Source organism: Gavia stellata, chromosome 3, assembly GCF_030936135.1.
Source record: "Gavia stellata isolate bGavSte3 chromosome 3, bGavSte3.hap2, whole genome shotgun sequence".
In the NCBI taxonomy this organism is placed as follows: Eukaryota; Metazoa; Chordata; class Aves; order Gaviiformes; family Gaviidae; genus Gavia; species Gavia stellata.
Window position 1 is genome coordinate 24,948,336 of NC_082596.1, and position 23,903 is coordinate 24,972,238.

At 36.6% G+C, this 23,903-nt stretch overlaps 1 protein-coding gene across 2 annotated transcripts in view; it reads left to right on the plus strand.

Moving 5' to 3' along the window:
* Nucleotides 1-23,035, plus strand: part of STK3 (serine/threonine kinase 3) — a 134,979-nt gene extending 111,944 nt beyond the window's left edge. For both annotated transcript variants that reach the window (XM_059835970.1, XM_059835971.1), the window contains one exon: nucleotides 22,829-23,035. In XM_059835970.1, the coding sequence (XP_059691953.1) occupies nucleotides 22,829-22,987 (159 nt within the window). In that variant the 3' untranslated portion in view covers nucleotides 22,988-23,035. The remainder of the gene's footprint in view (nucleotides 1-22,828) is intronic.
* Nucleotides 23,036-23,903: the final 868 nt, after the last annotated feature.

The window sequence follows — 23,903 nt, forward strand, 5'->3', positions numbered from 1 at the left end:
AGACAGAAGGTGGGTGATTCCACATAGAGTTCATAGCAGAGCTGGAATAAGATACAGGAGTCCTGCCATCAAGTCTCATGTGAAGTGTAAACTCTGCTCACTCCCATATATCTCACCTTCACTTTCAAATGATATACTACTTTCTGACAAGCTTATCTCATTTAGATTGTCCCCCTTTCTGGGCAGTTTGGAACATGCCAGGCAGTGGAGTCTTTGCTTGGGTGCTATTGCAGTTTAGTTAAATAGTAAGTGATGTATATAACTATTTAATCAACATCTATTACATATGTGGTTTATGTAGAATCTTTTCTTACCATTTCATTTCTTTTAATATATTTATTGAATTCCATCTGTTGGGTATTAAAAGTTTTGGGGATTCTTTTCTCCGTTAGACAATCACTGTTGTCCTTATTTTGCTAGCCAAGTAAATTAAGTAATGGATATTTGTCAGCATTCATGATAACCTTCAATGTATTTGCTTATCTATATAGGATACTTTCATATGAATTTGTATAACCTAATGATGGGTGAAGAATTATTTTTCTCAACAAGCATCTACCCATTCAGACCTACTATATATGCAGAACACTAACTTTCTTGTCATCTGTGTTCAAAACATTGGCTGTGTCAGTGTTGATAGTGATCTGTCCTCATGCTGAAACATTGTCAAAATTTCTAATAGCCAGCGTCTCTACTCCCTCCTGCATTGGAGTTTTGTTTTAGAAGTATGCAGTGGTCAGCAGTACAGAACACAGACAAATATTCTGAGAGTACATCTTTGAAAGCCAGGTGTTTACGAATTAGCCAGTAGTTCAGTAGATCTTTGAGCATGCTCAAATTTTAATTCCTGTCTTTCCTTAATACTGTTGTTGACAACGTTTACCTCAAATGCACTGTATGTTTGCTGTTCTGGCATGTTGAGGCGGGAAGCTCTAGGGCTGTAATGATGACCAAAGTCACAAATACAAGGAAATGACGAAAAATCTTTTGAAAAGAATATGTACTTAAAGTATTACTGTACTAAAATGAATTTGCAATTAAAAAAAAAAGGTAAAATGGTATGTGATCTGGTTATATTACAGAAATTTTAGGCTTTATTGAACTTTGTGTAGGCATTACATTCTCTTGACTTTAAATCCCAGATGCTTTGTTAAATATGCTGTGCCTAATTCCTTAGCATTACTTGGTCACAAATAGGAGTAAAAAACCTGTATCACATATGTGAAGACCATTCACTAATATATTGAAGCATTCTTGTAAAAACAATTTGTCACTGAAACTCTTCAACACAACTGAGGAAGGAATTTAAGCACATACGCAATTTCAAGCAGGTAAGTAACCACATTCCAGCAGTTGGATAACTAATGTATTTATTTAAGTTTCTTGTGTCAAAGCCCTTTGTTGCCTCTTTTGCAGCATATTGGCGTTGCTATAGCTTTGTGTTCCCTTTGTTCACAGTTGCAATACTCATACAAAATCACTAGTTTCTGAAAAAAGCTGCTTCAGCTTCAACAGGCTGCTGCTTGTCAAATCTAGATTTAGTATAGTCTAACACATTAAAAATATCAATAGTGTGAACTTGGTGTTTACCTATAGAACTGTTTATAGCACTATTGAAATCTAAAAGGGATTTGCATTAATAATGAGGAAAGCCATAAAGAGTGTGTACAGATGTTTCCTAATGCAGTAAGTCTGTTGCTCTAAAAGCATATGATCACATTTGGAAAACTGCTATTGCATGTCTTGGCAGTTCGTTAAAAACTGAAAACTTAAAGTTAACCGGTATTTTGATAGACTAAGTTCAAGGTCACCTTTTGTTTAAATGATGTTTTGTTTTCCGTAATTAGACCATGCCAGGTGTATTAAGTATGTAATTAAAAACACAAGGTTTGGCTAATTCAGAGTAAATGAGAATGAAATACAAGGTCATTATTCGTCTCTAGTGAGACTCCAGATGAACAGCACACATGGAACTATTTATAAAACATTTTGCATGGTCAAAAATTGCTTTAGGTTGCTGTCCATGGCTTTTAAATTAAACTACTCACAGATTTTTACAAAAGTACCTGTAGCATAGAAATACGTTCCCATGCCTAGTGTTGAATTTGAATGGAAATAAAATACGTACGATGTACAATTTTATGACATAGATTTTAAAAAAGAAAAAAGTAAAGAAAAAAAAAAGGAAAAAAAGCTAGTAAGAGAGCTTATGAGGCACTCTGCAAAATGTTATTAGGGTGAACTGACAGCCACTGACAGCCACGGTACTGAGCAACTGGTTCAAAGCATCAGAAATAATACCTGAAAAGAATGGACTACTTTTGTGCTAGTGACTTGAATTTCTTGCTCTTTGTAGTGCAGTGGTGGCAAATGTCCACCACTGTGCTACACAGTAATCAAACCTTAATGGAGGCAGAATTCATGTATCAGTGATGATATTCATTGCTTCTGCACTTCTGACCTGCATAAACTTCTTCTGAGGTCCCTGTGGTTCCCACAGTGTGGGGCTGGAGTGGAATGTAAACTACGGATCTGACCAGTCTAGGGCAGAGCCTGTGGAAGTTGGTTTAACCAGGGACACTTTATTGGTCTTCCTTCTCCCAAGGCTAGTATACTTTTTTCGTACCATGTGTATTTTGGGAAGAGTTAAGTTGAAGACAAATACAGTAAAGTGTGCAGCTTAGATTTTTGTGTATGCAAGTGAAATCCCTTAGATTTGTCTTCAAAAATTAAAATACTCCAAAGCTACAGGGTACATGAAGTTTACTTACAAAAGTGATATGTGATTGGCTCTTGGGGTTTTTGTGGGAGTTTGTGTGGAGTTAGGTTTTTTGTTATTTTTTTTTCTTTTTTGGGCGTGCAGGTTGTTGTTGGTGGTGCTTTGGGATGGGTTTTGGTTCTTTTTTTTTTTAAAAAAAGAAAATTAAGTCCATGCTCTAAAATCAGTCCCTTTGGAATAGTATAAATTGGCTTCACTGAATTCAGGTGAAACAAGAAATGTCTATACTTTGTTTTCGTAGGCTTTGATATTTTGAATATTTCTATGCAGTTGAAATTACAAGAACTGGATTGTTTAGAGTTACACATTTCCTTTAGAACTACAATGTACTTGGAAATGCTTTTCAGTGAGAGGCCCCTATTCTTCACAGTTTGTATAACATCTTCACTTTGTTTTAAAAGTGACCAGGAATTGAAGAGAGGTGCCTCAGAAGGACTATCAAGAGTAGCCAGCCATGTACAAATGCAGTCACCAGAAGCAAGTTGCTGAGCTTCATACTTAATGCCATGTTTCCTGAGGGAGAAATTTCAGAATGCTCACACACAATATCTGGACAATTCCTTTTGCTGTTTGTGTTTCTGTAGAGGTAGGACCAGAATTTCAACAAGCCCAGAAATTGTGACAAGTGGGTCAGCATGGGGGGCGTAATTCTTAATCTTCTGTTTATATCTCGTTATCTATTTTAGAACTTAGGCTTGTTACATTCCCAGATGAGGAGGAAGGAGTACCGTGGTGTTGTTGGGCTGGTTTAGTTGTAGTTATGGGAATGTGATAATGTTTGAAATCATTTTCATGTCAGATTACTGCTTATTTTTGTAAAGATATCCTTATTTCTTTTCATGGTTTTGCCTTCCCCATGTTTACTGCGGCATAACGAATCATGTTTCCTATTCTCTCTGTTTTTTTCCTTGGTCTTATTTTCTACTGTAAAATTAGTTCATTATTTTTGCAGTTTGTCCTGACAACCTTGTATTAATTTCTTGGAACCTGCTGCCAGTCAATTGCACTGGTTTCTTATTAATATGATAATCCTACTCATAATTTGGAAAATAAAGTAACTGTTCTAAGCTGTACATTGTAAAGCCCATCTCAAAAAGAAACCAAAGGGGATCGAATGTACCTGGGCTGTGTGGTGCTCACGCAGTCTGCAGCATATGCTGGAGCTGTCATAATTGATGGTAACCTACTGCAGCTGCCAACAGTCCTCTGCAGCCCAGAGGCTATATAGCACTGGACAGTGAAGTGGGCACCCACTCTGTATGTCCATCTTGAAGTTGATACATACATACACTTCTGTGCTGGGATCTAACAAGGCACTGGAAGAAAGAGGGTCTACATGCATACACGTACAGCTATATTTGCAGCTGTAGCTGTAACTGTGCAGCTCCTGCAGCAGTCCCTGTCTGGGAATATGCAGTCCCCTTTGCAAAAGTGAGTGTTGGTGCCAGACTGTGATTTATGGGATGCATACTGGAGTTTTTCAGCTAAAAATTGAAATGGGTGCCTGATACATGAAACTACTGACTCAGGAGCCTGGTGATCCTGCTAGCTGCTTTTGCAGGACTGAATACATTAAAAACATAAAAATAAAAGAAAACAAAACCAAACAAAAAACCCCACAAAAACAAGTAGTTATCAATTTGGGATGCGGTGTCCCTGAGAATATATAAACACATAGCATAAAATAGTATTTTAAGTAAGATCTGGTTTGCCTGTTACTATCAGCAATACAAGTTTCTTCAACTGAACAAAGGTAAAAGATTAAAATAAGACACATTCCATTCCTGAAGTTAAATGAAAGCATGTTTGTGCTTGATGTGATAGGAAATAGCTTGAAGAATATTTTATTCTTGAAAAAAAAATAAAAGGTATTTTAAAGCTGCCAAGGACTTTGTAATGCAGGTGGTTATCAATTGAGTAAGTGTTAGCTATTTAAGTGAAAGCTGGCTGACTTATCCATATGTGGTTTTTTTATTATTAGTTTTATTTTTTAGACGACTCTGCCAGCAAACTTCATGCTTTGTTTTGCCTTGTACTCATCTACATACATGGTACTTAGTGCCAGGCAGTCCATGATCACAACTAATCTTTTGTGAAATTTAACTAGAATTGCTGTGTTTGATGCATTCGTGAACATGGAATAGATATTTTTATGTATGAGTAATGTCTTGCATACTTGCGTTCTTGATACATTCTTTAAGGGAGTTTTTTCTGCTTGCTGTGGTGGTTGCTGTTGAATCTTTGCTACATTTTTACATTAAAAAAGGCATATGTTGATTTATAGGGGAAAAAGTACAGAGTAAAAATGCCGCTTTTTATTACTCCTGTTAGTAGCAGCCATGTCTACTTGTGAAGCAGGCAAGAGATATAATTTTGCTGTAAATACAGCAGGACTTTGTATCAATTTAGGGAGATCTACAGGACACATCTCAGGAGGTTGGTAAATGTCTTAAGAGTGTTTATTGTAAATATCAGGCTCATGCTGACACTGCTGCCTTAGGAAGTTCATATCTAGGTGGGCAATCATAGGCATCATTAATGGAGACCTCCCTGTCACTTGCCAAAATTTCCTTTCTATTTCTTCCTTCTTGAGTGGATATACTAGGCAACTTCACGTTTTGAGTATAGAAGGTCATCTAGTTTTTGTCTGTGGGAGGCTTATGTTAAGAAGTGATATTTTGCTTTTATGGTATACATATTTAAAGGTTAAACTGAACCATGTTCAGTCAGAGCTTTGTTGTTGATAGTAGCCATTTCAGACTTGTTCTGATTTTGAAATTTTCAAAGCAGTCACCTGAAATTAGTTGAATCCATTAAATTAGCGTATATGTCATGATGATGTGATACAGGGAATCTAAATACCATTTGACTGCTCTTCAAACTTTGCTTCATGAAAAGCCATCTGCCTTACAGGATAGGTACTGTGATAGCTCATCATATGGTCCTTGACGGTGTACTGCCCTGGATGGCAATGAGTGAAAACCTCACTGCTTTTGGTTTGCCAGTTTAGGCTGGGAATAATCTTAGCCTGTCATTTTAGTAACACCTTTTGACCTCAGCGTTACGTGTTGCATAGCATGAAGTAAAACTGAATTGAGGTATTGTAGTCCTTATCAGTAAAAGGTGTCATTACTTCAAGAGTAAGATACATTTTTCTTGCGTGTTGTAGAATCTCAGTATTTGGAGAGTTTTAGTAGGCTATGCAGTAGCTTATATTGCAATACTTGCAGGATTTTTTTTTTGCCTCCTTTTTTATATTCAGTAGGTCCACAGATGCCTTTTAATTCATAGGACAGAGAATTTCCTAATGAACATTCACTTTCTGGTGAAATGTTTCCTAAGGAGACTGTGATTGTGACTTAAACTTTTATTGTAATTATTTGTGTTGGTTTTAATGATAATCAAAATCTATGGTAAAAAGTGAAATAGTAAGTTCCTCATCGAAGTATTTTAATTAAAACATTTTTGTTGAAGTGTTAAGATTGTTGTTGCATTTTCATCAGACCTATCACAACAGTTGTGGACTCTGCTATTCATATAGTGCTTTTAAATTTGTCATGTTTTTGATAAAGTGATGCTTTTGCACAATGGTGAGAAGATGTGATGCCAAGTTGCTGGAGGCTTTTCTGAGAGGGAAGCTTTTGAATGCTTCCAAATTCAACCAGGGGCTGCCTGAGCAGTTAATTGAACACAGGTCAGGGCCTCAGCAGTAACACTGAAGCAACGTAAAGGGTGGACTGTCAGTGACACCTTAAACTTTTTCTCCAAAGACAGTATTTTTTCCTCTTCAAGGGTGTGAAAGCTTTTTAGACATACATTTGATGAGTTAGATTGTTTTAAAATTCATTGTTGTGTACCTGCAGCATTTGACTAGATCCCCATCTACATCCGCTATTGGGTCATAATTCACATTCTTTTTATACTGTGAGAAGATCAAATTTTTATATAAAGAATAAAAGAATCCATGATACTAGATTCCTGTTGTATTGCTTTTATTCCCTTTTCATTTTTCTCATGATTTTTTTAGTTTATATTAGGAAGACGTAGAAAAACTTAAGAAATTATTGCAATAATTTCTTATTGTAAGATGGTGTTATAAAAAAGTTTTCAAATGCATGTATTGTGTGGCCCACTGATAATGTCTGATAATCATACCACAGCATTCACTGTGTGCATTTTGCATTTAAGAAAAGCTTTGTGAAGTAATAAAAAAGTTTACAACTGAATTTTCTAAGTCTACTATTCCCAAACTCACAAGAAATAATTGGTAGAAAAGCTTTGCTTGCTACTATTAAATTTTCACTTGCAGCTTGTTGGGTTTTCAGATCCCCTGCCATTTTTGGTATAGGTAGGGCAGTCTTGTTATTTCACTGTCAAATATAACATGAATCCTGAAACGTGCTGAGGATACACCGTCTCTGTGTTTCATCTAAAGTGCTATGAATATCAGAAAGAGAAAAGCCTGTGTTGGTTGCCCCCCAGCCCTGCAGAATCCCCTACTGTTGTATTTAAATTACTTGTTTACAGTTCTGCTTGCAGACTGAATTTGAGGAAACTACTAATGCTGTTGCCAGAGCTTTGGGGGAAATATTTTATACGATTAGTTCTTTAGTAGTTGTAGTGTATAAAATCAATTTTATTCACTTTGTCATAAAAGCATGGCCATCTTTCATAGATTTTTATGATCCCCCCCACCCAACCTATACTTATCCAAAATGGGATACTCAGTTTTACTGTGTGTTTTCTGTTAACATTTAATCGTATTGGTGTTTCCAATTTTTAATTACCCTGTACAAAGAAGATTTTTGTGCAATCTAGCTGTATTTTATTTTTGGTCTGTTTCCTGAGGAAATGAGACTTATGTGATTGTGCTGTTTGTCCTGATAACTTTGAGTCATATTGTCCAAATTCAGCAAAGGTGGAGGTTTCAAAGGAAGTTAATTTGCTACGAGTTTCAATACTACTACTACAACTACTACTACTAGTTTGCCTCTAAGAAGAGGGATCCAGATCAATACCTATGCTGAGGTATGGGTTGTGGTTTGAGGTCAATAGTCAGCTGTTGTCTTTAGCCTGCTGGTGGGTTGACCTTGGCCCCTGTAGCTTGGAACCAGGGATAGATGGGTGGCATCTTACCCCAGACTTATTCAGGAGATGGAGGTTATGGAAAGAGAGAGGCATGGCAGAAGGAGGTACCTACTCATTTCTGTTACTCTCCTTGTATCAATCAAGCTGAGTCAATTTGGTGTGCTCAAAAAGCATCAGACACCCCCTTGTCCTCCCCTCCCCTCTCTCCCAGCTCACCCTGCAGTTGCAGAACTAGTAGATCTCATGTAAGGAAGCGGTCAGGAGCCTGAGGGTTTCACATGGCAGGACTGACCCTTTTGGCTACCTCCTATCATTAGATCAGATTAAGTGTAGAATGAAGCTGCTTCCTTAATCTCTATCCTTTTTTAGACTGCTCCCAAGTTCTACTGCTGTTTTATTAGTAACAAATCAAGGCTGTTCTTTCTGTTAAAATTCTTGTCTTTGGTTTAGTTGCATCTCACCTGAACTAACTTTTTATGCAAAAATTCCCTTCTTTATATAATGGTTTCCATATGTCTGCTGAATCAAATCTAAATTTACCATCTTTGGTTTGAGATCCATTTTAATCCCATCTGCTTTTTTGTCTTTCTTTGAAACAAGAGAGATGTGAAAAGGAAGTGTTTTTTCTTGGTTATGGTCTCAATACAAGTCAGTGGATAACATCCAAAAAGGAGTTGCACTAGACAGACGTTTGATTTTGGCTTTGTTAATTCTTTAAACAAAGAGCTGTAAATGTATTATTTCTTCTACTGTACACAGAACTTTGATTTTTGACTGGTCCATGTGTTGATTCTAGCTTTGCTATAGAGATTATCTGTATAACATTTATTTTTATTTTAGGAGAAATAAATGCATTAAAGGTGTTTTGCTCGTAGGTAGGAATGTCATATTATCCAGCCTGTATGACTTCCATGTCAAACAAAATTCAGGCTCCAGGATGTTTTCTCTGAAAGGTCGTTGGAAAGGTGAGGAACAGAGATGAAATGATATCATTTCATGTTTACATTTATTATACAGTGCAGTAGTGGGTTGACCTACAGGAAAATAGATCCCTACATTTGAATTCTTTTGTAACTTCCTAAGTCAATTGTTAGTTCCTTCTGCTGGAGGGAATTTTAGAAAACCATGTAGAACTGGCAGCAATTTAGCTATTACTGTATTCTGGTTTTGAGGGCTTTTAACTATTTCTGTCATGCAACACTGCAGCAGAATTGTTACAAGCAAGAGATTAAAAAAAAACCCAACAAGTTTCTGTCATAATCTCTGCTGAATTTTTATCTAATGTGTTTTAGTTTTCTTAGAGGTTTCAACTAATCTGCATGTAATCTCTGTTGGAGAACGCTGGCAGTATGCCATATAACTACCTTTTTGATTTCCCCACCTTAACTGCCCTTTTTTATTCCTCCATCTTTTTATAATTCTATCCATGAACTTGTTTATGCCTAAAATTTTCCTTAAAGTTAGTGCTGACACAACTTGTTCTATTCTTATCTGTTTCTATGGCGTTTCATCCTTTATTGCTTGGTATTTGCTTACACAATTTTCTATGGTTGTTATGGCAACAATAAATAGCAAATTTGTCAATTTTCAAGCAATATTGCTTTCAAAATTTTGCATGATATTAAATTGCTGAGCAAGAGGTGAAATATTTTCAGCATAGTTAAGCAAATTAATATGATTAAGTTAAATTACTTCATAGTTTTGCAATGTTGCTGCTTCTAGGCAAGGTGTTAAGCACTGTGATGCTACTTGGGAGAGTATAAATAGAATAAATTTGTGGAAGTAGGAGAAATTGTTAAATTACTGAAACGACTCCTTTGCTATTGTTATTCTAATGGCCAGGATCTGGTAAACGTGACTGGCCTTCTAGCAACATCATCATCAACCAAGTTAGTAGGCATTGAGTTCATGATTATTATGGTTCCCTGTGCAATACAGATGGCATAAGTACAAACTCCCAGAACGGAAGATGTTTGGAGATATTAATGTCAAAAGCAACAGAATGAGATTATTTCTGTAAGATTGTGTTTAAAGCAAGAGGAGATACTGATGGAGGAGAGAGGAATATGGTTTGAGACTGAAATGGGTGAGGACTGCAAGAAGCCAGTACCTCTGTGAATGAGTGTTTAAAGTCAGAATCACTAATGAAAATGGAAGCAATCAAAATTACTTATTTTAAAAAATGAACTGATGGACCCAGGTCCACAGGTTTGGGGTTTTTTTTTTGTATACGACATGATTATGTTACTACTTTAAAATACCTCTTCATCTATTTGGGATTTCAAAAATATTTTGAAGTGATTACTTGAATTCATTGTGCCTTCTAATAGAACCTTTGGGGAATTTGACATTCACTGTAACAAAATAATTTGCTAAAATAAATTATTTTTTGTTTTCTCCAATATGTTTGATTTTACAGCATTGTGAATTCTTGTAACTTATACAGTATTTGTAATTTCAACTGTGTACACATATGTGCATGTGAGAGATTAAGTAGGAATATTATAATGAAAACCTTACCTTTTCAGTGCTGTCAAAAAACCCAACAAAACATTGCTGCCTTCATGTCTATAGCATTTTTAAATTGCTAGTGTAACTTCTCTGATGATAGGGTGCTGGGACATCGAGTCTTTGATTACACTCTGATTTCAGACCATAAGAATGCAAGGTCTCCAGCTGTGTCAGCAGCGGTGCAAGTCTCAAACACAGTAAGCAGAAAAAGAGGCATAATTTTTCCCCCATACAAACCTGAGCTGGCAGTTTGTTTCTTCTGGGAGAAAAGAATTGGCTAGCCTGTCCACTCCTCAGTATGTGTGGTAGTTCAACAAGGCAGTTTGTATTCAAAACCGTAACAGCTTTTCCGAAGATGGTGGCTTAAAGCCAAAAGCTGCTTCTCTGTCACAAGTAGAATCTACCTGGAAAATCATTTGAGTTTCCAAATGAAAATACATCTCTTCCTTTTGGGTGGAAAGGGGAGAGGAGAGGAGACCAGTGCTGGGGACTCTTTAAAATACTACATTTCTGAGGTTCTTAGGATTTGTGGCTGTTTGTTAATATCAGGTTTTAAACTATTTGATATGGTGTTGTTTTCTGCTTGTGACAGGATGTAAACATTATGAAGATACTAATTTATTTTTCCCCTGCATCCTTCTGCTCCGTAACATGAATTTCATTAGCATCAAGAATGTATGCTATATATTTATGTCTTTCTGAGAATAGTTTTTCTTCAACACTAAATCCTAATGCCCACATCCAGACATGTGCAATAACTGGATCAAGAAGTGATCCATGTGAGTTGCTAAAATCATATTTAATATAGAAAGTCCAGGACAGATACGCAATCTTTTTGACACTAAACCTATGTTTCCCTGCATTTGTTTGTGCTCATGCATATGCATCAGATTTGTTGGTGATGAGGGGAGTTGTTCATACCCTCTCTATTCTTACAAACTCTGAAAAATACCACTTAATATGTGACTAGTCCCATTAATTTGTACTTTGTCTCCCTTCGGTGTTATGTCTTTGAATGCAGGATACCATTCAAACTGAGGAATAGATGTTCTGTAAGCAGAAACTCCAGTGATGTATTCTAAATAAATTGCAAGAGCATTTAATAACTTCAACGTTTATATTTTCATCTTTACTTTGGAAAAGCATTAATCTGAAGATGGTCAAAGCAATTGAACTGCTTTTACAAGGCACTGTAAATTGAAATCAAATTTTCTTTGGCCTTTAATTATTTCTGAAAGTGCAGTTGTGAAACACATAATTTTATTTAAAGATGAGCCTGTGAGCTGTATAGCAGTTGACTGCATTGAGCACAGATTTTGTTTGAGTACTGACACCTTGCATTTGAGCAATGCATTTGTCTGGCTCACATTTTCCTTACCCTTTTTATATGGTCTAGGAATGTGCTGGATGGATTGTTTGGCATGAGTTGGAGCTTGATGGGAGCTCTCATTATTTCCTGCCCTGATAGGGTTGGAAATAATATAGATGAGGCCCTTGGTTCTACTTCAGTTTCCAAATCATGAATACTAAATCAATTTTAAAACCTGGATTAAATTCCCAACAGTGTTTTTCTAGAGAGGGATTTAGATTTGAAGTTACAGAGACTTGAACATTACAGATGTTCAAGTGCAGTATGTGTAGCATTTTCATTGTTGATATGCTATGCAATGAATAAGATTTTATAATTGTTTGTCTTTTCTTTATGGATTTTAAGTCTAGAAAACTGATACATAATTGAAACCTAGATAATCACGCAAGAGATGAATTGCAAAATCAGCAGAGAGGCCAGAAAGATTCTACTGAGACTTGGTTCACATCATAAGTTTTTGCAGAACTTGTACCAATCCCTAGTTGTGGGCTATGTAATTGACATAATTTACGCCAGAGATGCAGGAGGGGAATAGTGAGCTCTATAAATTGGGACTGGGATTAATGAACAGTGTTGGCACAAAAACTTGCACAGTACCTGTTTGCATTGAATAATAAACCACAACTATATCTGCAGATTATAATCTGAAAAACCTAATTAAACAAACTAGTTTTGTTCTGTACTCTGCAACAAGGCAAATAGATCAAATGCTGTAGACCTTCCTAGGAGATAATACTGTGAAGGTAAGAAAGAACTGCGCTAATTTTTGGCTTGATCACATTAATGTTTGTGTCATAGACAAAATATTTGATAATAAAATATTTCTTTGGCAAATTATTTTGGCAGTTCTGGACTCAGTAAGTGAATATGCCACTGAATTATTGAATCTCGTTCAATGAATAAATACAGCGTCAGCATCACACTTTTCACAGGGTGGGTTGTGTTTTAGAGAATAAAATTAAGAATATGGTTAGGTGTACTCTTCAGTGTTGAGATAGCCTGGATTTCTTGTTCGTTAAGATGAGAGTGGTCTAGTTTTTTAATTTAGTATTGCTTTTAGTTGTATGGTGGTACATGGGCTTCTTAATTGATGTGTTTTGACATGAATGATTATCAATTATTATCTTGTTCTGTATTTTCCTATTTTTAGGATATTTCTTAGTATATTACTTGTGGTGAGAGTAGCCTACTACATGTCTTTAAAGGAAAAGATACTGTATAATATTTAAAAGCCGCTAGCTAAGTGGTGCTATTTGATAGATTATCCGTTTCTGTATTTGTTCACTTATTTTAGATCTAATTTAGTCTGGATTAGAAGCAAGACTTTGTCTACTAAATTTAGACCATCGTAAAGTGGATTTCATCAGGTTGATTAAAGGTTATTTGATAGTCAGTGTTCTTTAATTTAAATTTAATTTTAATCAGTTTTCATAACATCAGAGCTGTCATAAGCAAATGAAATCTCCAGCCCCTGTGGTTGGCGAGCTGCTGAATGCGATACAGGAGTGGAACAGTACCCTTCTGCTATCCAGGGACTCTGAGCCATGCCAGTGCCATTGGGAGCCCAAATCTTTTAGCAAGCTGAGTTCTTTCAGTGCTTAGGAAAACTGTGAACCCCATCAAACTAAGGAGGTAGTCGAGCAGTTTGGGGGGGGGGGGGGGGGGGGGGGCGCGGGGCGTGGGAAGGTTTAAAAAAAAATGATTGAGGAAGGAATAAAGAAAATCTGAGAACCTGCAGACTGAGATTCATTCTTTAAAAGCTAACAGTGCTTCTGTTAAATCCTTATGTTGTACAGAATACGAAACTTGGTGCTGTCTAGCAAAGACGCCGGTAGCCTCGGGCTGGGGGATTGCTTCTCCCCTCTCAGATCGCTACAGGTCTCTCTGCAGTGTCCACATGCTGTGTGTTGGTGCTTAAGCTCAGGTAGGCTTAGCTGTCGTCCTTTCCCTGATCCCTTTCCCAAGGCGGTAGCCCATGTGCCTTTCCTGAGGAAGGCATCTCCTCTTCTTCCTGCTGTGACTAACAGCTCAGTTAAATCTCTCTGCTTAGCCCTGGCTTTGTTCAGTTGCTGCATTCAGATTCTGCTTTTTCTGATGTTTTGCAGGCCTCTCGCAACTGATGTCTCAGTTTTACTGTCTTTGCTGTATTTCCTTCCTTCCCTCAGGGATTAGGAAACCTGGCATTTGTTGCCTATAAATTGCCCTAAATTTCTGGACTATAGGATTCTTCCCATCCATCTTGTACTGAAAGTGGCTGAAACCCATCCTCTGTTGTACGTGACTACCAGAATGCTTTCTGCATGAAATAAAATAAAACCCAGCAAACAGTATGTCTATCACTTTTCCATTTATTAAAGATGATGTGTTATTTGCCTAGTTCCTTTCTAAATTCGCTGTTTTAAACTGAACTGAATTTTCTTCCTTATAAAGAATATAACGTTGCTCAGCAAATAAGATATAAATTTGCATGTGCGTTTTGGGTTGAGGGGTGCGTCTCTCCTCCAACAGACTTTTCCTGTTAGGAAAATTTAGTTTTGCTGTATCCGTTTTTGTTTTAGTTTTGAGTATCAACATTCTGTACTTCTGAGAAACTTGAGACTCATTTGTATTGTCCCTCACTAGGACATTGAGGTTTGAGGTTTAAGGTTTAAAATTCTTCTAGCCTCTTCCATTGCTCTTCAGGTTTAAATGCTTTTCTGGGTCTGGTTTTAACCTCAAGATTATCTCTGTCCATGCATGTATCTTCTTGTGTCATAACTCATTTTTCAATGAGTTTCCATTTTTCTTTCTATTTTTAAAATAATCTTAAATGGAACTAATGAAGAAAAATAGCTTTAAATGATGTATTATCTATGTCATGAACTTGTAGATTTTAATAAGATTTTAATACGGCTTTCTTTTTAACCTCAGGCCTTCTGTTTCATGTTATTTATGTCTTTAACTGTGCTTTTCAATATAGATTTGCATTTACAAAATAGTTTAGCAAAACTGGGAACATCTTTCATTTTTTATTTTATCTTTAGGATGTTTGGGGGTCTTCACTGAATGTTTTTATTTTTTGAAATGGCTCTCACCCCAAATAGTTTATATCTTTGTTAATACAGCTTGCATTTACATGTAGATTAGTCAAATTTTACAAAAATATAATACTGTCATTTTCTGAACATTTTAAAAATTATCCTCTCATGGAGGAATTAAATGTTAAGGAGGCAGTGCCTTAACTTGAGAAAGCTTTTGAATATGAAGGTAACATTTGGGTTTATATAGCTGAACGATAACTGCAGTTTGCTGAAATGTGAACTCAAGGGCAATTTAATGTAGCTGCTGATAGTTGAGCTCATTATGAAGGACAACTAAAAGCACTTGCCCTGGAAGGCTAGAGATTAATAGAGATAAAATGCTGACTTTTTGATACTGCTTACTTAGTACACTAAGAGCTCTAGCTAAAGAATTCCTTTTCATTTTAAAGCTTTGTATCTTTGCTTGGTAATATTTGAAAAGGTGTTTTGGGGTTTTTTTGTTTGTTTTTTTTTATTTTTTCTTCCCGTGCTTTTTTTCTCTCCAAAAGCAGAAAGGGCTGGGGGAAAATCCTGTATGTTTTCAGATCAGGTGTGGCAGCTGCTTTGCTATCAGCACTGTGTGGGTATATTTGCAATCAAGTTTAAACAGCATGGTGAGTATCCAGATGGAGTGTTTTTCCTAAGCGTTATATTATTTACTCTGTTGGGAGCTCCAGTAAACATTTATAGTATTCTTTAGGGCTAACTGTACCACTAAGCTTGAGATGCCTGGTATAGAAAAATCACAGTATATAAAAAACCACCAAGAACTTCTCTAAGGCATTTCAATTCTGAATTTTTGCCTGTGAAACACTAAAAGTAATTTTTAAAAACGTCTGTGATGGATGATGCAATTCTAAAGAGAATGTGATAGCAAATTAAAGCATGGTACTTCAGTAGACTCAATTGTAAGCATGTGATATAAAAAATACACTCTCTGTAAATGACATAAGAAAGACGGAATGGTAGGATTTTTTCTTTCTGTACACTTTTAAAATTAAACTTATTCATTAAACTTATTGTCTATCAGGTACTAAAGATTTGATCTCAGAGGTGCTTATTAATGGATGTTTACTAGCTTCCAGGTTTTTGGGATACATTGCTTGCAGTTTATTTTTCCGTGTTCAGATTCTTGTTGTTTTTAGTGAAGATCATGTACCTCGCAACTAGATGAACATCAGCTGCTGTAGTAGGTAAAAACAATGTAAACGATATTTGAACTGCTTAGGATATGATAAAGCATTAATACACACTACATGACTGATTTTATCAGGAACTGGGTAAAATTGCAACGGGCATGAGTTAGCATTATTGCTAATTTTACACTGCGTTTCATGATGATCTGTGCTTTTCTTTAGATTTCAGTTCCTGTCATCAGGATTGCTCATTAAAGTTTTTGGCTACTAGACTTTTTTCCCCTGAACTTTTTAGCCTTTTTAATTGCAGACATGTTTAGATTCTAGCTGCCTCCTCATGACTCAGAAATGAAAAGGGAAAGAAAAAGATACCTCACTCCTCCTAAAAACCTCTTATTTTAGGAATCTAATTTTTAAGGGTAATTTAATGAAGGTGAAGGACCCAGCTCATCATTTTGGAATTTTAGGATTGGTAGTACTTAATGTGCTCAAAGGAAAGCCCTGGGCAGTATTCAACAAAGGTATGCAAATGATAGTATGCACTAATGCTTATAGAACACTTTTTCTTCCCCTTGGTGGTTTGCTATTGAAATGTAACTTTGTATGAAGCTAAGAAAAGCCTTCTAGAGCTGAAAAATGTTGATGGTAGTAACTGAGATTTAGCTTTGTGTTAAAATTATGTACAGTTTTAATGTCTGAGCAGAGGGGGTTTTACTAGTGAAAATAGGAATTAATCATGGGATGTTTATATACAATTTATATATATACAAAAGTCTAAAAAGACTTTTTAAAAGTATGTGAACTTCTCAGTCTTTAATTTTCTCTCAGTACCATGTGCTTATTTTACCCCCCCAAAATGTTTTAAGATAACTGCACTCCTGTGGGATGAACTTTGGCTTTTGAAAGTTAGGTTGTCTGTCCTTCTCTCTCATAAATTGTCAAAAATAATGATAGTAAATGATGTCCTTTTTATATTTGTATAATCCCATCTTTTGTTTTGCAACAAGAAGACTTGCTTTTTAAATACCCTGAAATAAATGCTTTCACTCAATCCCCCATCCAAGTTTGTTTTCTTGTGACTGATTTGCCCACTGTAGTGACAGCGGGATGACAGGGGATGACAGTAAGTCAGAGCTCTGACGTGCGGCCAGTGGGTGTCTCAGGCAGCACATGGCCTGACATTGCTTATACGAGCTCAGCACAATTTGCTCTATCTGCACCGGACATACAGCAGTTCTCCCCTCGTTGCTGCATGGGAGCAGCTGAACAGACAACAGTAACCATGGAGTATTTCCTTGCACGCAGGCCTGAGAAAACTGCTACATAGGTCAGATTCACAGATTTTAGGTATGAATTTGTAGACGAGAAAAATTGGTCAGAAAGGCCCACCTTCTACCTTTTGGATCCTGACTCAAGTCTAGCTTTTTATATTAGTAAAAAAGGAGTTTCAAGTCATCAGTGGAGCTCACTCCATTAGAGAAAAGAAAACTTTCCTCAGCAGAGGGGAGGGAACAGCTGGAGAGAAAGAGTTTCTCTTACCTGAGGCCACTAACAACACAAAACAATCCAAGGCATGCACTGGTTAAATCTTAGAAAGCGCTACAGGCAACCCACTTCTGCAGTTGCCTTAGAAAATTATTGTTGTTAGCCATTCTGTTGATAGTTCATATTGTAGGAATTACTAGCAGATGGGAAAATAGGTGACTCAGAATACAGTATTAACAGTCCATATTTTTTTAATCAAAGGCCTCTAATAAGGCATGTTGCATCTGTAAGATTCATTTAAGTAGTTGCTAGGAAGAATTTCTTTTTTCAAGTAAACATAACAAACTTGATACAGATTATTTTTTGATTTAATATCTATTTTCTTAACAATTTAAACCCTGAAAATATATTTGCTTGTTTTCGTTGCACCAGCTTATTGGCAGTATTCTGTAATTTAGTTTGATAGACTGGAGGTTTGCAATGGTAACTCATGCATTATGGAATTACTAATGAAATCTAATTTTATCATATTGAAAACATCACAGGCCTAGAGCTTTTATTTACCTCTTTTAGCTGTCAAGGGTGGATTAAGATTATAGTGTGCTACATCCACCAAAACTTTGGCTTTCACCCCCTGAAAAGTTTGGATGGCTACAGATATGTGCTGGCCAAGTGCAGCTAATGAGTTCCAGACTCTTTTCCAGACCCCTTCACCTAAATCCATGGACCGCAAGCACTACCGAGTATCTCAGATGCATGTCCTTCCTCCTCACTCTTGTGTTGCACACAGGTGGAAGCCAGTAGTTAAGATTTGCATTGCACCTTTTCCTTTGATGACTTCTGAGAGTCCATTTGTGGTTGTACTTTATCTCCTTCCTTCTCAGCTTACTGCTATAGAATTCGGGTCTGTAGACAGGAACGTATATATATTTCCAAGTGCCTATTTTAGTCTGAATTTTCATCGGTATGATTTGACCGGGCTTGCGAACAGAATATGTAAAGTATGGTGTGGGTCCCTCTGCAGGCAGAAGTAGTATTGACTGCAAGTAATTATTCTTTGGTTTGCTGAAAATACTGATCCAAATGAAGCTGGTCCATCTGGGATGCAAGAAGTTAGACTGAAAGACCAAAAAAGTAAAAATTGTTGTGCTTCCCTTGCTGAAGTTTGGTTCTGAGAGACGAGTGCATCAGTATGTGAGGAAAGAATTCCTTGTGTGTCACTGTTCAAAGACAGGTAAAAATGCAATTGACTTGAAACTAGTGTTGACCAGAGTAAGTTCAGTTAAAAGGTTAGTTATGCTTTGATTCTGTGCTGGTTGTCCCAGCTCAAGGTGGTGCTGCTGAAAGGAAGGACCTGCCACTGGAAGCTTGGGTTGATGGAGCTCCTTTTTGCATGGGTGCCTTTCTTCTGCCAGGATTTCCCGTGTATCAGGGAGAGGAGAACGCGGAGACAAGAGCTGCTGGCACTCAGCTTGCACCACTGGGAGCTCGCCCTGCAAGGACGACTGTTAGCTGGTCTCTTCGTAGTCAAAGTCAACTTCCTTTGCTCTAGCAAAGCAGAGTAGAGAATTTCAGTGTGGCTTCTTTGGGTGTGACTGTGTCTTGAGAATCCATCAGCTTGTAGAAGAAATTATTCAATGTTATCTGGCTCTGGAGACGGTTTTGCCTTGGTTTTTTCCTTGCTTCCCTTATACATTTTAACTCTCTTTAGTGATTAGGTTAAGAAATATACCTTTCAGGAGAAAAGGTTTTGGTGTTTTTTTCTGTAGACACCTAATTTTTCTACTGGAAAACTGAGTATGCATACCCACTTTAAAAGACTATATGTGTGTGTGAAACAGATGCACACACTTTCTGAATATTATATACTATTGAATGTAATTGATAGATTCATGGCATTATAAATTGAAGTTTGGACTGTTGCTTTCCCAAACCCACGTGATTACCTGGTCATATGAAGGGTCCCAGTGAAGGCAAATGCTTTTACCAGAAACTCCAGTCACTGAAGACCTCTGTCTTAGAGGTGGCCCATCTTGACACTAATTGCTGTCTGTGTGATTGTGGGTGTTTGATCTCCGGAAGGACATGATTGATTCTGTTATTTGGAGTGGCAGGAATTGAACTATCTATCATTGTCAGACAAATACTATCCCAATTACTGAACTGCAACAGTTTACAGCTTTTGAAAAACTATCAAAATATAATTTAAAGCCTTTTTGAATTCCTGTAGCTTGCACAGCTGAATGCTCTCCTCTCTTTTCACATTAACACCAGTAGTCCTAGTAGTTACAACAACAAACTACATGGGAAATTATTTATGGCAGTTTAAATTGCAAACTGTTTGTAAGTGAAAGTAAGTGAGAGTGCTGAGCTCTATCGCTTTAAGAGTTTGAATCAAAATATTTATCATGCAGGGGAATAAATTACATAGGAATAATTAAATATCTTGTTTGAATTATTTCTGAGCATCTCATTTGATATATTTGCTGTTGCATACAGCATTTAGGCTTTTGCAGGCTTTGGGCTTCATGAGGTAATATCTATACCACAGATAGAATTCAAGAAAAAATATTTTGAAATTTACCAAGGAGACACATATGTCTATGGACACACACACACGCATCCTAGTGTCAGCTGTGGCTTTTAAATGTGCTTAAGTGGTTTTCTGTAGTACATAGAGCACTCTGACTATTCCTGCCTAACCCAGCATCTGATGTCAGATAGATGAGACCTTCATAACTCTATTTTCAGTTTCTTAATGTCCCTGTTTTCTGTCATTTACTTCCTTTGAATGTCCTGAGCATCAGCCGTTCATACAGATGAGTACTGCAGCTCCCTGGGTCCCCTGGGTGATGTGGCTGAGATCATTCTGAACGATTCTTATTCTCTGGATTTAAAAATTCATTATTTTTATATTTTAATTTCCAGCCCAGCTGTCTGTGATCTTTAAAGAATATTTAATTCTGTTTGCTGGCTCTGTTTCTTGATTGAAATTTAAGTAAAAACTCACCCATCACATTCTTCTCTGACAATTTATAAAAAATGTTTTCCAGTGCAGAATAATTATATGATTGCATGAGTTGGAGTCTATGCTATGTAGTGTAAGCCTGATGTCTACAGGGGTGACTGAGAGGGAATAAATGGCTACCCATGCTGGCCCAGAGTGGGTAGGAGACTTCATCAGTGGCAGTTCTCACAAAACACTCACTCACGAGATTATTCATGGTGCCTTCCTTAGTCCGTTTGCTGTTCCCTAGAGTCCCAAATATGTTTCTCCCCTCACGTGTGCTAAAAAACATGGGTTTATTGCTCCTCTCATCTGTGCTGCGTTGGGATCAGTTAAACAGGGGAGTCAGCACTGTCATCTCTTCTCACTATACTGCAAATCTCTCTGACACTTCAGTCCTCTAAAAGAGTATCTTCACTGAAAAATGTCTGTCATGTGCCAGTTATATTTACCAATGGGCTAAAAATGAAAGAGATTTTTTTTTAAAAAAAATCTTTTCTTTCTCTGAAAATGGAAAGGTGTTTTTCTGCAAAAGTCTTGGTGACTGAGGAATTATGATTCCTTTCCCCCATCCTTTCTTGTATATATCAAATGGGAGAAATACAGTAAACTAGATGATAGTTAATTCCTTGGGAGGCAACTCTTTTCCTCCTAAGAAATGAAAGGTGTCATTTGTCCTTGGGAGAGAGAGACATTACTGATGAGCTACTGAGCGCATCTGAGGTCTCTGAAGCTCATACAGGTCTAAGGATATTTGATCCTGGAAGATATTTTGACATCTGGGTTTTAATTTTCATCTTCATGAGGAATCTTATTGTTAAAAAGATGTTGCATGAAAATGTGCATCTTTTTCCATATGCTCTTCTATGAATTTCTGATCCGCACTCTCTCTTTATTTTGACTTTAAGTTGTTTGTTTACTATGTACAATGTAGTCTATTAGTAGAAATCATAACACTGGTGTTTGGACTGTATGTAGCAATATGTGTTGCTAATTGACATGCCTCAGATGCTGATAAAAATAAAGATCAAAAGTAGTATTTCATTCCTCAGGGGAAAATGATCAGACTGTCTTGATGGAAGACTGCCCTAGATTCATGAACGAAGTATTGACTCATTAGTCGGATGATTCAGAAAATGTTGGGGGTTTTTTCCCCCCCCGAGTTAGGTGGTGTGGTTGTTTGCAATGTCAGAATATTTGCAAACAAAATATACATTATTGCTTTTCTAGGATGAAATTATTTGTGCTATTTAAAATTTGTTGATATTTTTCACACTTGGTGAAGAGTAATTGGCACATAGGCAATTCTGACAAGAGAGAAAATGCAGAGAGGCACTAGACTTCATCAAGGAAAAAAAAATACATAGGCCAGCCAAATGAACTTATTTCCAATGGTGATCCTTCCCTGCAAGAGCAGGTGGGGCAGTAGTGCCTGATGTGCCCCAGTACCTGAAGAGACTCCAACTTATTTGCAGCAGCCAGCAAGCCAGTGAAGCAATTTACTTGTCTCATGATCCATCGCTCCTAATGAATGCAGTGTAATGAACTGTTTAACATTTGTGAGAAAACATTCTTAGAAAGAGAAGAGCTTGGTCAAAGGTAACTCCCTCCCATGAATTCAGGAAATTATTTCATGTATTATTTAAACACTCTGTTGGCAATTTGCTTTGACTAGTTCTGGCAGCAATCTGTTGAGGAAGACAGGTGCCTTGTCATTCTTACCAGAAAGTACCTCTAAATATCTGTCAGACTATTACTTACAGCAGCTTTCTGTTTTTCAGGCTTCTATAAGAGACTGAAATTCAGTAAGAAGTATTTGATTAAGCAATATAATTTATATACAAGAATATAATTGTGTATACTGTGGCATGCTTTTTTCAGCTTAATGAGTTAAACGCTAGCCCTATATTTATTTACAATCTATTTGCAAAGTTTGCAAAGTGATTTTAATTTTTTTTTTAATTAAATGTATCATGTGTGTTCGTATTTTCATATGCTGTTAAATTATTTACTGTGGAGCATACTAAGGCTTTTGGTTATATAAACAGTTATACATGTGTATACATACACTCAAAGTGTGGAAAAAAGAAAAAGAAAAAAAAAAAACCACAACCAAAAACCCACCCAACCAACCAGCCAAAAAAATCCAAAAAACCACAACACACAAAAAAACCCAACAAACCCCCAAACAAAACAAAAACAAAACACCCCCACAAAAAACGCAACCCAACAAAAAACAACAACAACAAAAAAAAAACCCACAAAAAATTCCCCCCAGTGCAACTGTAAATTAAAGGATTATGAAAGATGGTGGTTTTCATTTTCGTTGTAAATAGGTTTTAATCTTTTTTGTGTTTTCTTTTTTTTTTTTTTTGTTTGGTGGTTGTTTTACAGTTAAAGAATCTGAGTTTAGAAGAACTACAGATGCGATTAAAGGCTTTGGACCCTATGATGGAACGAGAAATTGAGGAGCTTCGTCAGAGGTACACTGCAAAGAGGCAACCTATCCTAGATGCGATGGATGCAAAGAAACGGAGGCAACAAAATTTCTGAGTTTGTTTTACTTTCAGAGATAATACTATGAATCAGTGTGGACACTGGTAACGTTTTAAGTCTGAAGGAATTCGATTATGAGAGTTTTCAAAAACCCAGTCTTTTGAATTTTCCTTCACAAGCAACGACAATTGGAGCAGTGAAAGAACATACATATGCTGTTCTGCAAAGGCAGTGAAACACATTACCACTTGTTTATATTTTCAAATGTTCAATGTAATAGAAGTTTAATCTGTTACTTCCCAATCATTTTCAGGTGTATAGGGGTAATTTGGTGTTGTACATTAGGAGTTGTGTTTTGGAGCACCTGGAGCTATTTCTTGATTGTGCAACACTACAGAGCCTTATGTTGCAATATATTTTCCTCCCACTTAGTAGCATATTTATTATGTAATCTTTGGTTATCCTATTTATTTTATGCCTGTTTTCTTTTTTATTAGGAAGCACTAGGATAATATTGTGGAGAGCAGAGCCAGATTAGATAAAATTGGTATTGTAGCATGATGAAAAGAAGCTCATAACTATATTATCTTTTAAAACTCCAATTTCAGCAAGTATCCCAATTCAGGACAGCACTTGAACATGTATCCAGCCTATTCATATCAGTATGATTTAAGCATAAAACAAGTAATAGGTACATGTTTTTCTGCTTTCCTGAACCAGCGACTGTGGCTGTAGTTAGGCAATACGGTTGTTACACTATGGAGCATTCTTTTAGAGAGTATTTCTATCATTTTTACACATACTGAATGATCTCTCATTAAACAAGAAAACAAGTGCCTAATCAGTTTTGATTTTCCTGTTATTCAGGAGAAGCAATACTTGCAGTCACTCCTTCAGTGTAAATTTCCAATTGCTATTGCAATTCTGACCAGTATAAATCTATTTTGCACCGTAGTTTTATAATGAAGTAACA